General features: G+C 53.1%; 6 protein-coding genes across 6 annotated transcripts; 3 read left to right on the forward strand and 3 right to left on the reverse strand.

The window, feature by feature from the left end:
* Positions 1-70: 70 nt before the first annotated feature.
* Positions 71-1,518, reverse strand: COCSADRAFT_38034 (uncharacterized protein). Its single transcript, XM_007702864.1, has one exon. It carries the CDS (start codon positions 1,300-1,302, stop codon positions 325-327), a length of 978 nt encoding a protein of 325 aa, XP_007701054.1. The 5' UTR covers positions 1,303-1,518; the 3' UTR covers positions 71-324.
* Positions 1,519-1,804: 286 nt separating this feature from the next.
* Positions 1,805-4,873, reverse strand: COCSADRAFT_38035 (uncharacterized protein). Its single transcript, XM_007702865.1, has 4 exons — positions 4,501-4,873; positions 4,273-4,365; positions 3,261-4,001; positions 1,805-3,212 (listed from the first exon to the last, which is right to left on the reverse strand). The coding sequence occupies exons 1-4, from the start codon at positions 4,504-4,506 to the stop codon at positions 2,253-2,255; spliced, it is 1,800 nt and encodes a 599-aa protein (XP_007701055.1). The 5' UTR covers positions 4,507-4,873; the 3' UTR covers positions 1,805-2,252.
* Positions 4,874-5,277: 404 nt separating this feature from the next.
* COCSADRAFT_38036 (uncharacterized protein) lies at positions 5,278-6,182 on the forward strand. The gene has a single exon (XM_007702866.1). It carries the CDS (start codon positions 5,587-5,589, stop codon positions 5,893-5,895), a length of 309 nt encoding a protein of 102 aa, XP_007701056.1. The 5' UTR covers positions 5,278-5,586; the 3' UTR covers positions 5,896-6,182.
* Positions 6,159-8,115, reverse strand: COCSADRAFT_38038 (uncharacterized protein). Its single transcript, XM_007702867.1, has 3 exons — positions 7,838-8,115; positions 6,576-7,783; positions 6,159-6,517 (listed from the first exon to the last, which is right to left on the reverse strand). Exons 1-3 carry the CDS (start codon positions 7,943-7,945, stop codon positions 6,304-6,306), a joined length of 1,530 nt encoding a protein of 509 aa, XP_007701057.1. The 5' UTR covers positions 7,946-8,115; the 3' UTR covers positions 6,159-6,303.
* Positions 8,116-8,249: 134 nt separating this feature from the next.
* COCSADRAFT_120278 (uncharacterized protein) lies at positions 8,250-10,248 on the forward strand. Its single transcript, XM_007703199.1, has 3 exons — positions 8,250-8,399; positions 8,452-8,587; positions 8,642-10,248. The coding sequence occupies exons 1-3, from the start codon at positions 8,299-8,301 to the stop codon at positions 10,190-10,192; spliced, it is 1,788 nt and encodes a 595-aa protein (XP_007701389.1). The 5' UTR covers positions 8,250-8,298; the 3' UTR covers positions 10,193-10,248.
* A 713-nt stretch (positions 10,249-10,961) lies between these two features.
* On the forward strand, positions 10,962-11,784 carry COCSADRAFT_172551 (uncharacterized protein; the record flags this gene model as incomplete). Its single annotated transcript, XM_007703200.1, has 2 exons — positions 10,962-11,004; positions 11,054-11,784. The coding sequence occupies 2 exons, from the start codon at positions 10,962-10,964 to the stop codon at positions 11,782-11,784; spliced, it is 774 nt and encodes a 257-aa protein (XP_007701390.1).
* Between the last annotated feature and the right edge of the window lie 184 nt (positions 11,785-11,968).

Consider the following 11,968-nt stretch of genomic DNA (forward strand, 5'->3'; position numbering starts at 1 on the left):
GTGTAGTAAGCAGGTCACCCAGTCACCCAAACCCGCAGATATCAATCACCAACTACAACTCCATCTCGAGACTCGGTACAACTTGAATGAGTCTAAACTTCAATTGTAAAGTGGCTACGTTAATACTACATAGCTTGTTAAATCTAGATCCATAACTACCACTCAGAACGCCTACTGAACTCCATGCAATGCGATACATCCAAACCTTCCAACGTTCAGCCGTAGAGAAGAGATTTCCCATCTATATGCCCATCCCACCACAAACACCAGACAAAAAAACTAAAAAAAAACACTCCACATAAACATTCACAACACGCCATCACATCATTCCTCTAACCTACCCATCAACCCCCTCCTAACCTTGGTATTCACCACCCCACCCACCCCAAACGCCGGCACAATCCTACAAATCCTCGCCGCAGCACTCTTCCCCCAATCTCTCAGCACCCTTGCAGCCCTCCCATCGCGACCTCCGACATGCACACCAGGCCGATTATATAAATCGAGGCCCAGCAAATGCAACGGCGTGCTAACAAGTTGCACTGCAGCGGGGGTAACAAACTGCGCTATGCTAAGCGCACTAACGTACCTATTTACCTGGTCGCTCATGCGCTGCTCCAGCGCGGGCGCGAGGAGCGGCGGGAGATTGAAACTAGCAAAGATGGTGAGGCAGTCGCGGACGGTGAATAAGGCGAAGGTGGGGAGGGGGACGGGGCGGGGTGAGGAGCCTGGGGCTGCAAAGAGGCGGGTGAATTGGTTATCTTTATACAGACAGAGTGCGAGATTCGCGGAGCTGGTAGCGACGAATTTGCTGGTGCCGCTTGTTTGCTGCTGCAAGGGCTGACTGGGTTTAAGCGTTGCGGATGCGGTGTCGATGGTGTTGGCGGTGAGGTAGGTGCCAAAGTAGAGGCTGAAGATTAGGGCGAAAGGTTTGCTGGAAAGGAAGCGGTGCGGTTTTGAGACGAGTTGCGTAAGGCTTTGCTTGAGACTGTCGCCTAGTGTGTTTCTGCCGCTGGCGTTCTCGATGATGCCCTTGTCTATCATGGTGATGATTGGAGCGACCAAGATGCCTGCTGCACCAGCTGAGAGGGTGTCTGCACCCACGCGCATGCCCAGTTTCGCCGTGTTCCATTCCCGTGGTGTGTCTGTGGGCGTCTTCGTCGTCGGCGTGCGCATACTCGGCACTGGGAGTTTTGGTCTGGGAATCGCAATCGAAGGGCTTGCGACTTTTGGTACGGTGGCTTGGGATATAGTCTCCGTGGCGACAGGTGTCTTCACACCGCTGGCTTGTTCCTCCCCCATTGCAGCTTCCCCCGGTTATTGGCAAACTCTCTCTTTCTGTGCTGCATGTGAAGGTCCTGGTAGACGATCCGGTTGTGGGTCTTCGCTCGTGAGGCCTTGTAATAGGCGGCCGTATGGCGCAGGAGGAGCAGGCAGAATCTCACGGGCTGTGAGAGCTGCAGTATGCAAAGAGGTGTGAATAGGTTGCGGGATTTGAAAGAGCAGCCACTGACGAACATGTCTGGGTCTAGCGGTGCCCAACACTGAATCCGCCCCGGACTTCAGACACCGACGTCGGAGCAGAGCCTCCCGAGTCGGCCTCTCTGCACAATCATTGGCCAGCCATGTTGCAACCGGCAGCAATTGGATTCTCTGTCAAACCGCAAGCTCGGAACTCATGGCTAGTATCGGCTGAGGTATGTGTATGGCATCCCACGCCCATCTTTGGATTACTGCACTCGACCACGTGCACCACTCCCCACTTCTCAGATAATATATCATCATCATCACACATATAGTACTAGAGCAGAGTGAAATTTTTCCAATACACCTAATGGATAGACAATCCATTTTTATCATTCCTCGCCTCCCCATCATTGCTCATCCACCACATGTTGGTCAATCCAAAGCCCACCCTCATATAATCTAGCCTCAATACCTCCTCTCTGTGTCGATGAAATAGTTGCAGACCAAACCAAAAAGACTGGCCGAAAAGAAAGGAACCCGCTTGCCGTCATGCACTTAATGCCCCACAGACTCCGCAAACACCTGTTCGCACCCGAGCTATGGACCCTTATGCAACTCCGAAAGCAACAAGAACAAAGGAAAAAAACAAAGGAAAAGACAAGGATCAAGGTAGCCGGACCAAGGTAGCCACTGCACAATGGCACGGGCTACCATACACGAAAGGAAATAAAAACTAGGGGAATTAGAAGAAGAAGAAACGCTAAGTCTTACCATTTATTCTGCCATTACCGCCTCGTTGTAACACTAAGTGTTAGCTTGGGATTACGCTCCACTGCAATCTGCAGGTCCTCGTCATTCTCAATCGGGTAAAAGTAATTTTCTTGCTCGTCCTTGTACTCGACAATCAGCTCCTCCTCTTCCTCACCAGGCCGCTCCAGCTTCCTCCTCTCAACAAGCTTATTGTAGAGGTCCACAAACTTGAGTGATATGGGCATGCGAATGACGACACAGTTGTCTTCCTCGAACCATACTTTGATCTTGAGCGCTGACGTACCAGTGCCGGTGGCGGTCGAGACAGATGAGTGTGAGTGGTTCATAGGCGGTGGGTTAAGGTTTGTCGAGTATGCTTGCGAAGCTGTTGATAGACCGCGTTGGTGTGAGGCATAGGTTGAGCCAGTCGAGAAAGGAGTCATCGGGGTTGTGGCTTGAAGTTGGTCGGCAGATGATTGTCTGCTGGCTCCTCCATGTGAGGGTGTTGATGAGTGATGTGACTGCTGAGACAAACGGTATTCTTCAGCAGCGATAACATCGGGGTCGATTTCGTAGTCGCCTTGTCGTGGGGCAAAGAAACCCTTGACAAGGTGTCCTTGGGTAATGTGCGAGCCCAGCTTGAGCAGGTTCTTGATGTACTCGTCGAGGTTGGCACGGCGCCCGTTGGAAATGTTATCGGTGACGTAAGTTACCGGGCCTGGCATAAATGGCAGTGTTCGTTCTCCCGAGCCACTTGTACCAGCCTCGACGGGGTAGGAGGCAATAAGTTGTATCTGAAGGTCATAGAAATCCTGGTATAAACGTTGTAGCTCCCAGTGACGGCCGTCCTCCATCTGGCACTCAATGATGAACCAGAAAATATCGTCAGCAAAGCAGTAACGTGGCACACATGCCTTGATAGGTGCGAGTAGGTTGTCGGACGTGCGGTGCGGATTTCGAGTCTGCGCCATGGAGCCGTTGCGCGAGTGGGAGATCTGCACAGGGTCAGTATCGTGTACGGGAGGTGAGTACACACCACCTACCGAACCGGTCTTTTGGTGGCCACCATTTTGGCTGCGCACGCTCAAACGCTCCATGCCCTGTTGCAGCGACTGGCCCGAGTTTGTTTCCAGCTTGCCGAGAGGAATGCTGCCGTTCTTGTAGTCTGCAGCCATTTTCTTCCACTCCTCGACCTTGGGCACGCCAGCAGCAGTCACGGCAGCTTGCGTGTCGGTGACTACCTGTCCAGTAGTCATGTCGCGGATCTCGATAAAAGAGACGGGTATCAGGCCGGGGCCGCCGAGTCGGGTAATGGGCTTTGCGACAAACCACTCAGGGTTGGACTGGGCGATGACGATGATGGCCTCGCCCTCCTTCGCCTCGAGCTCGTCGGGCCGCTCTGCGTGGAAGTCGTAGATAACGACGCCATAGACCATGGCGCCTGTCTTTCCCGAGCGCGACATGCGCATCTGTTGCGTCATAATGTCCTGGGTAGAGGGTTGCGGGCTTGTGATGCGCTCTTGGTAGCCGGAATCGTGTGGTTGTTGTGTTGTGGCGCGAGGCACTGGGGGGGCGCCAGCACTGTCGCGCACTGTCTTGCCTACGCCCTCAAAGTATGAGACGGGAACGAGGCCGCGTGTGCCGTGCAGCGGATTGCAGGCTTCGTACCAGTCGCTGTCGTCCTCACGCCCGACAACGTGCAGAAAGTCACCCTGGGAAAAGGCAAGGTAGACAGAGTTTGGGCTGGTATCTGTGGGCGTGTAGTCGTAGAGGGCTTTTATGACCTGAGATGAGATCGCCGTTAGCTTCGCGCTCATCTGCCCTATCGGGAAGCGGGTACCAGGACAAAGCGCCTGGAGCAATGGCGAACGTCGAGCGGCTTGAACGTCTTGGGCACAGGGCTGGCTGTTGATGGTCCTGCGCGCAACCACTGCAGCCCAAGAGGGCCGCGTTGGCCTCGGTCATGGCACCCGCACAGGCAACAGCGAGTGGAGTGTCGAGGCAATGCGCAGTCACGTCTGGCGGCGTGAGTGCAATGTGCTTGGTGGTACGTACCTTCTTGGGCGGCACAATGGCTATGGCATCCTTTGGTGGAATCGAAATGTGGTGCGGGCGGGTGTCCTTTTCGCTCTTTACACTCCTGCGGAACTAGGGAATGCCGTTAGCATGTATGCGCGCCTTGACTCGGCCAATGCCCCCAGCGCCGGTGCAGGCGCCGGTGCAGGTGGTGCAGGCGCGGGGACATGTGGTGGCGGCAAAAGCAAAAAAGACAGAGCAACTCACCTTCATCTTGGGGTGTGGACGAGGAGGAGAGGATGCGCAGACGACGCGGAAGCGTTGTGCCGTGAGGAGCAGTCAGGAGGAGGTGTCAGGAACTTTGGGGCTCCGACTGGCTGCGAGTGTATGACTGTCGACCGGGGATGCGGCGTGTGCGGGGGCGAGTGGGCGGCGGGTGAAGGACAGTCCGAGTCGTGCAGTCCAAGTGTGTGACGACGAGACGAGCAAAAGACAAAGGATAAAGGGAAAACCTCTGGGGCAGGTGCACGGTGATTGTCGTCAGGTACAGACAAGAAGATGCCAAAAGTTTAGGGAATGAGTGGGTGCTTTCACGGCGAAGGGATCCCAGCCCTGCACCACCTGAGGAGACTTGGCAGGCGGCTCTCTGGGTCTCGAGGGCTGCCCTCTTTTTTCCTGCTCGTCCATGTGTAAATTGGATTGGATTGGATTGGATGGGTGGACGGGGCCCTGTCTGTACGCACGTACGTACACATACGTAGTAGGTGTGTAGTATATTTGCACTGCTGGTGGCCACTGACGACACGGAGCCAGGGCAGCAGTAAGCCAGCACGCCATGTGACTTGGCATGGCTGTGTAGCATGGCTGGCTATGGCTGGCTACGGCCCCAAAGGATTCCAGGGCCTACGCCATGCTGTCTACCAAACGTCCGACTGCCGGGCTGCAGGTCCACAAAACGCCCAATCATAGCCCCGGCGCGCTGGCCATGGTAAGCCTCCCTTGCTTCTTGCAGCGTTGCATGAACATGTCATTGTGCCCATGCGAACCCACACCCACATTCGGTGCTTTTGATCAACGTCCCTGTCTCCACAAAGCCCTATAGCATCACCACACCCTCGTGCTCGCATACCAAACACGCCCCTCGTCAACCAATGCATTGCTGCCTGCTGTCTACCAAACACTCCCTCGGTCTGCCCTTTTGCAACAAGAGTCTGCAGCTAGCGCCAACCATTCGACACCTGTGCCTGGCCGAATCAAAGGCCAAAACATCCCTCGAGCCCCCTCATTGGCCAAGCCCCAGCGCCTGCAACTTGTCGTCCCACAGAAAAGCTCTCCTAGCCACAGCAAACTCAAATGCTCACAACCCTGCCAATTCCACACACGCTGCCTGTGCCTGCAATCCCCATGCAGTGGCTGTCGATCACCGGTACAGTCCGAAGCTGCCCTCGATCATCCCGTCGGCCTCCACCCACTGCAACCTGCCGCACCCACCCGCGTGCCGCTGAGACAAACGCTTCGAGCAGTCCTGCAGTCAGCAACACCCTCGACCCCTCGACCCCTCGTCCCCTCTTCTCCTCTCTTCCCGCAATCTTATTCCCGATTCCACGTTTTCCATTGGCGCTAATGACGTATCCCGTTTCCCAACTAAGAAAACATGGCTAGTCAGGAGCCGGTCTGAAACTTTGGCCGTAACAGAAAGAAAGCATCTAGAAACTTCCTTGCATCTAGCGCATGGAACGGCTCTTCCGCCTCCCGACTACACATAGATAGCCACCACCCACCCAAATAACACCCAAACTCGCCCCTTGAGGCGGCGCCTTTGCTACCGCCACTGCAATCCCCACGACACATGTGGCGCCAGGCATGAGCAAACAACCATAAGTATACAAATTAGTAGTGGTAGTAGTAGTAGTAGTAGTAGTAGTAGTAGTAGTAGTAGTAGTAGTAGTAGTAGTAGTAGTAGTAGTAGTAGTAGTAGTAGTACTAATGAATATAGAGCAATCGGGGCAAATTCGTAATCTAAAGGGTGTGCAGCCAACAATGGCAAGCACCGCTTGCGTTCGAGTCGACTCATATTTGTCCTTTGATGTCTACTTTGCTGAATGCGGCGGCACGGAGACTCTCGATTTGCGCTGCAACCTCGCGGATCCTGACCCGGTACTGGCGATCGCCCTTGTCTTCAATAGTGTTCTGCGCACCGTGCGTTTCGAGAAATTCACGGCAAGATGCATCATTGTCGAAACCAAGCTCATCAGTCAGGAAACGAAGAGAAACATTTACGTATCTACACACCCTGTCAGTAAACCATTATGCAAAACCTGAAGCACAATCATTAGACTTACCCGCGAGAAATGTTAGCTAGAGCATTGAGGCGCTCACGCTCGACAAACATGTCCATGAGGTAAGCGCCCATGTTCTGGGCTTCGAGGTAAAGTCGGAAGAACTTGTGGTAGTTGCCAAGGGCAAGTGATGATCGGACATCAAGTGCATGCTTGATCCATGGATGTGCTTTGTCTGCGAGGGTTAATTCTGCCAACATGTCGTTCATGTCGGTCTTATTGCACGTATACACAAAATAGAGAATGCGGTACGCCTTGAACTCAGCTGGGTTGCCCCCCAGGTTCTGCGCATACAGTGCCTTGAGCTGCGTCTGGCACTGGTTATACTCACCCAAGTCCCCCTTTTCTAATGAGATCCGCGCGTGGATCTCGTATACCTTGACTGTAAAGGCATTCTTGATATGTTGAACAGTCAGATCTTGGCGCAGTGATTTGAACTGGTTACAAATGTAGTTGTAATTCTTTTCTGCTTTCCATTTCTCCACAAGCATGGCCAATGTCTTCTTGAGCACATGCAGGGGGCGTACGGTTTCAGCTTTCGGTGGTGCAGTCAGACGGAAATAGCTCTTCTCAAGGTTCTCGTTGGTTCCGACTACAGGTCCGGTGGGCATTTCATCTTCATCTTTGCGTGACGAGCCCCAGGGTGACGTCGCTTTCGAACCATTGTTGCCGAGCTGAAAGCGTTGTCGTCGCTTATCAAGCTCAGCCTGGTCTAACTTACTTGCGGCGTCCGTAAATGCGTTCTTCTTTTGGCGCTTTTCGCTGTGTCCGTCGGCATAGGTCATTCGAGATGCTAGGTTAGTTTTGCGCCATGGTGGGACGCTGGCTTGCGCTTGTTCGGCTGGTACTTCTTCAGCGTCGTGAGCATTGCGCTTTTTGGAAAGGGGTGTGTTCTGGTTAGTGTGGTCGATAGTGCCATTTACGTATGTAGGTTGCATGCCGTTTGCGAAGCCATTGGCAGATGTGCTGAGCGCCGCTGCCCTCCGTTCTTCGAGGAGAAGCTCCTGAGGCAGGGGAAAGGTAGGCCAATGTACATTGTCATGTGAGTTGCGCTCAGCGAAGTAGCCGATGGTCTCCTTGAGCCTCGCCTGCATCTCTGCTTGCGAGATACCCGGGATCGCGTTGGCGGGGTCGAAAGCACGTCGGACGTACTCGCGTACGGCAGGCGGCCACTCGACTTTCTTCTTGGGCTGCTCAGGAGCCATGGCAGACTGGAGGCGTGTGTGAGCGGAGGCACAAGTCGCCAGAGGAGTATGAGCACTAACAGACGCGGGTAGAGCGGCAGGCTGGAGTGTAGTTCGAGGGGTGACGGTGTTGTAGGCGGGTGACTGCATCGGTCGCGCCCACGCAACAGTGGCAGAGGGCAGGGACATGGAACAGGGGAGTAAGGGAAACAGGGGCGACGAAAAGAAGGCTACAGAGTGAGTATGTGCACAGTGGAGTTGGACAAGATGGATCAATGTGGTGCACGACGGTGGAGATGTGGTATGTGAGTGTGGAAATAGGGTGGGCGTGGGTGGATGAAGGTGAGGCGAGGCGACGACCCGACGACAATGATTTGCACGGTGCTGTTACTTGGCGGCTGCTGAGATGGTGTTAACTGTTATAGGTTTAGCGTCGGTGATATGACGACGTGCCGGACTGGGAGAATGGGCATTAGGTCAAACGACGCCCGATGGGAGTGCCATGGCCGTATCTTGCATACGCTCACTTACAAATGGTCTGAATGTTCCTGCACCAGCTCGACCTCACCACCGCACTGCGCCCGTCGCTCCTGCCGGAGGAGACGCTGCTTTTTGTCCAAGATGCTGTAGGGCTCTACGAGGGGTACGCGCATCCACACATGGTGCTCATCTGCTGCTGCTGAACATGTGAACAGGAAGTTCAAGATACCCGAGTATCAAAACGGGCAGTCGTATCTGACCTCACACCGCGTCTGCTATGTCGACCACGATGAGCCGCGCAAGAACTCCGTCGCCATCTTCCTGAAAGATGTCGAGAAACCAGAGTTCTATGTACGCTGGATATGGCTTGATCCACGGACACCACCATGACTAACAACAACACAGGCTGGTTTTCTCAAGTCGTCGCCCAAGGTAACTCTCTACCCGAAGCCCTTGAAGCAGCTGTCGCGAGGTGCTCCTTTGGCTCCCACGCCAACCGCCTCGTCCTCTTCTACTCCGCCGCGGCACAGCAGCCCCGCGCCTCCACCTCCTGCGAGCGCAACATGGGTGTGCCCGATATGCTCCTTTTCCAACCCCGTGCCTTCCAACTTCGACCCCGCTCTCGCATCTCGCACACCCATACCGCCATGTCTCGCTTGCGGAATAAAGCCGCCGACTGTACATGTTGTCAAAGCAGCCATAGCGGCCATGTCGAATCGACCAGCCCCTGGCCCGCCTCCGAAAGATGTGAAGAATGGAACCCCTCCTCCTCCTCCTTCGGCTTCTACAACATCGCCATCGGCATGCCCTCGTTGCACCTACCAGAACCATCCTTCTCTCCTCAATTGCGAGATTTGCGGTGCATCCCTGACAACGGCCGTAGACAAGCGCTTGGATATGCTTCAGGAGCCCACCAGGTCCCAATCTCCAGGCCCAACACTCTCGTCGCCATTGCAGTCCGACACCATCGAATGCATCAAGCTATCTTTCCGTGCTGGTGGGGGGCCTATATTTTACGAACGCCTAAAGAATGCACTGGTGCAGCGCAAATGGCTCCTTCAAAGTGCCCCGCCAATTCCTAAGCCACGGCTGGCCTCTGTTATAGCTGACAATGGCTACACTATACAATCTGACGCTTCGTCTATAGAATCTGAACGACCCCGAGTTGTTGGTATTGCGGGTTTAGAGCGACGCGGACTAGAGCAGAGACAGAACAACGAGGCCATGATAGGCAGCGCCTTTGAGGACCTTGAGGCGCTAATGACATCAGCAAAAGAGATTATCGCTCTTGCAGAACAATTTGCATCACAGGCCAACTTGGGCACTAATAGCAGCTCTGAGGCAAACGCATTAGCATCACAGTCAGCGTCTGCACTAGGTCTCGTTACGACAAAGGACATGCTTGGTTCTGGGTCAGGTTCTGAGTCGCTGTATGTGTCGGAGCTTTCGAGAAATCTGGCTGAGTGGCTCACGGATGACACGCATGGTATCCTGCGAAAAGAAGGTGGCATCATGACGCTTGTAGATCTTTGGGCTGTCTTCAATCGTGCAAGGGGCGGTGTCGAACTTGTTAGTCCGTCAGATTTTGAGAAGGCAGCGCGCATGTGGGATACGTTAAAATTGCCAGTACGTCTAAGGCAATTCAAGAGCGGTCTTCTAGTCGTACAAGGACGTGATCGCACTGACGAGAAAACCATTGCCAGTCTCCTGGCATGGTTCAAGACTCTTCACCAAGAGCCTCCTAGCATGGAAGTCACATGGGATTGGCAGACATTTGGCAGGGGCGCAACAGCGCAAGAGGCAGCTGAAAGATTTGGTTGGAGTGTTGGTGTCGCGACAGAAGAGCTAGAAATGGCTGAGGAAGCGGGTGCACTCTGTCGAGAGCAGGGAATTGACGGATTCAGGTTTTGGGAGAACTGGCTGGTTAAGATGCCAGGGAATGTTACAGTGACTTGAAGCGAATAGCAACAGCGTCCAATGCTTACGAATATTATCTGAAGAAACTCTCTGGCCAAGACTTGATTGCTGGAGTGATGTTTGACTGCCGTTCATTCAATAGTTTTGCGTTTGGTGGCCTCGTTAGACATTATCTTCCCGAGTTAGCGCCTTTGCTCGTATGAACAACTCATCATGTCCAAAATGATGTATGGTAAGCTGTTTTTTTAGCTCTGAACGACTACATCGTTAGTAGGAAGATCGACTCCCATCGCGTTCTCGTATGTTCGAACAGTGCGGTGGTTTTGGTGCTTTCAAACTGTCAAGACTTTGTGGTGTCCAACCAATGAGAGCTGCACAACTCAAACATGATGCTTGACCAATAGGTACGACCCAATTAGGCAACAGCCTTGTAGGGGACCTCACCTCCACCGCTTCTTGTCGTCAGTGTCCAACGCTAGAACTCAACCGACGCACCCATGCGCCAACGTCCAACCTCACTCCTTTGCTCCACCTTCGCGCACTTCTCTACAACAACCGTTGGTCTTCGTCATCGAAATGTGAGTCTAATCAGAGCATCTCATGAGCTGTGTTATATTGTAATTGCTAATTTGTGAGTTCAAGGCCCCGCAAAGGGTTCAAGAAATCAACTGCAACAGCAAGTAAGAAACGCCCTGCACAAGAGGTCATAGAAAAGTATCCAGACAAGTGCCCAAAAATCAACACTCCAATCACAGATTGTACAGGGCAAACCACAGTAGAGGCTGGAATATTAGAGCAAGCGCAGGCTATGGATTCAGGCCAGATCTTTAGATTCTTGGATTTGCCAGGGGGTGAGTAGCATGTGATTTATTCAGTCTCGAAAATGCTGACAGCACTCAGAAATTCGGAATCGCATATACGAGGTTCTTGCAGAAATAAGTACGCGGACATTCCCAAACACATATCCAAAGTCCATGTCGTCTCGGCGCAGGGGCCTACGACCCGACCATGAAGTCCGGCGACCTCCTCACAAACCTCTCCCATTCATCGGCCTGACACAAACCTGTACACTTATCAGAATGGAGTTCCGCCCACTCTGGCTATCGACACATCACTTCCCTTTGTTTGCCCTATGTGGATACTTCAAAGCGTTTTTTCCTCCTCCGCTCCGGGCGAACCAAGCAAGCGAGGAAATCAGACAACGCGTTGCACGCTATCACCATCCCGGGGGTACTTTGAGGATTTGGCTGAACATAGACTCACTGGCCGATATAGACATACTTCCAGTGGTCAAGTTTCACCTGCGCTTTCCTATGTACACGTTTGATCTTGTTTCGGGACATCCCAAAGTCACTGCAGAAGTCCGGAGCTCTATATCAACGCTCATCTACAACCCCAACGCAACTTGGATTCAATATATCAAGCAGCACATAATTACGCAAGTGCGACTACAAATCATGGACCGCATGCCGGGTATGGAAATTGTACGAATTGTTCTCAAAGAGAGCCATGTGCCTGGTTGGATGAAGGCGACTTGGGGGCATAATGATAACCATGCCACAGAATATACAACAAGTTTGGGACTAGAGGGATTGAATCGAGCCATAAGATTTGGTGCCGATTACTCCTGAGTCTAGGCTTGGATTCGAGATGGTTCCTATCTGCTGATTGTCTAGGGCTCACAAAAATGATCATATGTAGGTACGGCCATGGTGACATGCGTTATACTAAACACATTACACTAAGGTTTCACTGTATTTCATACCTTATTTGGTTGTACAATTTCACACACAAAAGGAAGGTGCAGTTGGTCAT

The sequence above is a fragment of the Bipolaris sorokiniana genome (genome assembly GCF_000338995.1).
Source record: "Bipolaris sorokiniana ND90Pr unplaced genomic scaffold COCSAscaffold_9, whole genome shotgun sequence".
NCBI lineage: Eukaryota > Fungi > Ascomycota > Dothideomycetes > Pleosporales > Pleosporaceae > Bipolaris > Bipolaris sorokiniana.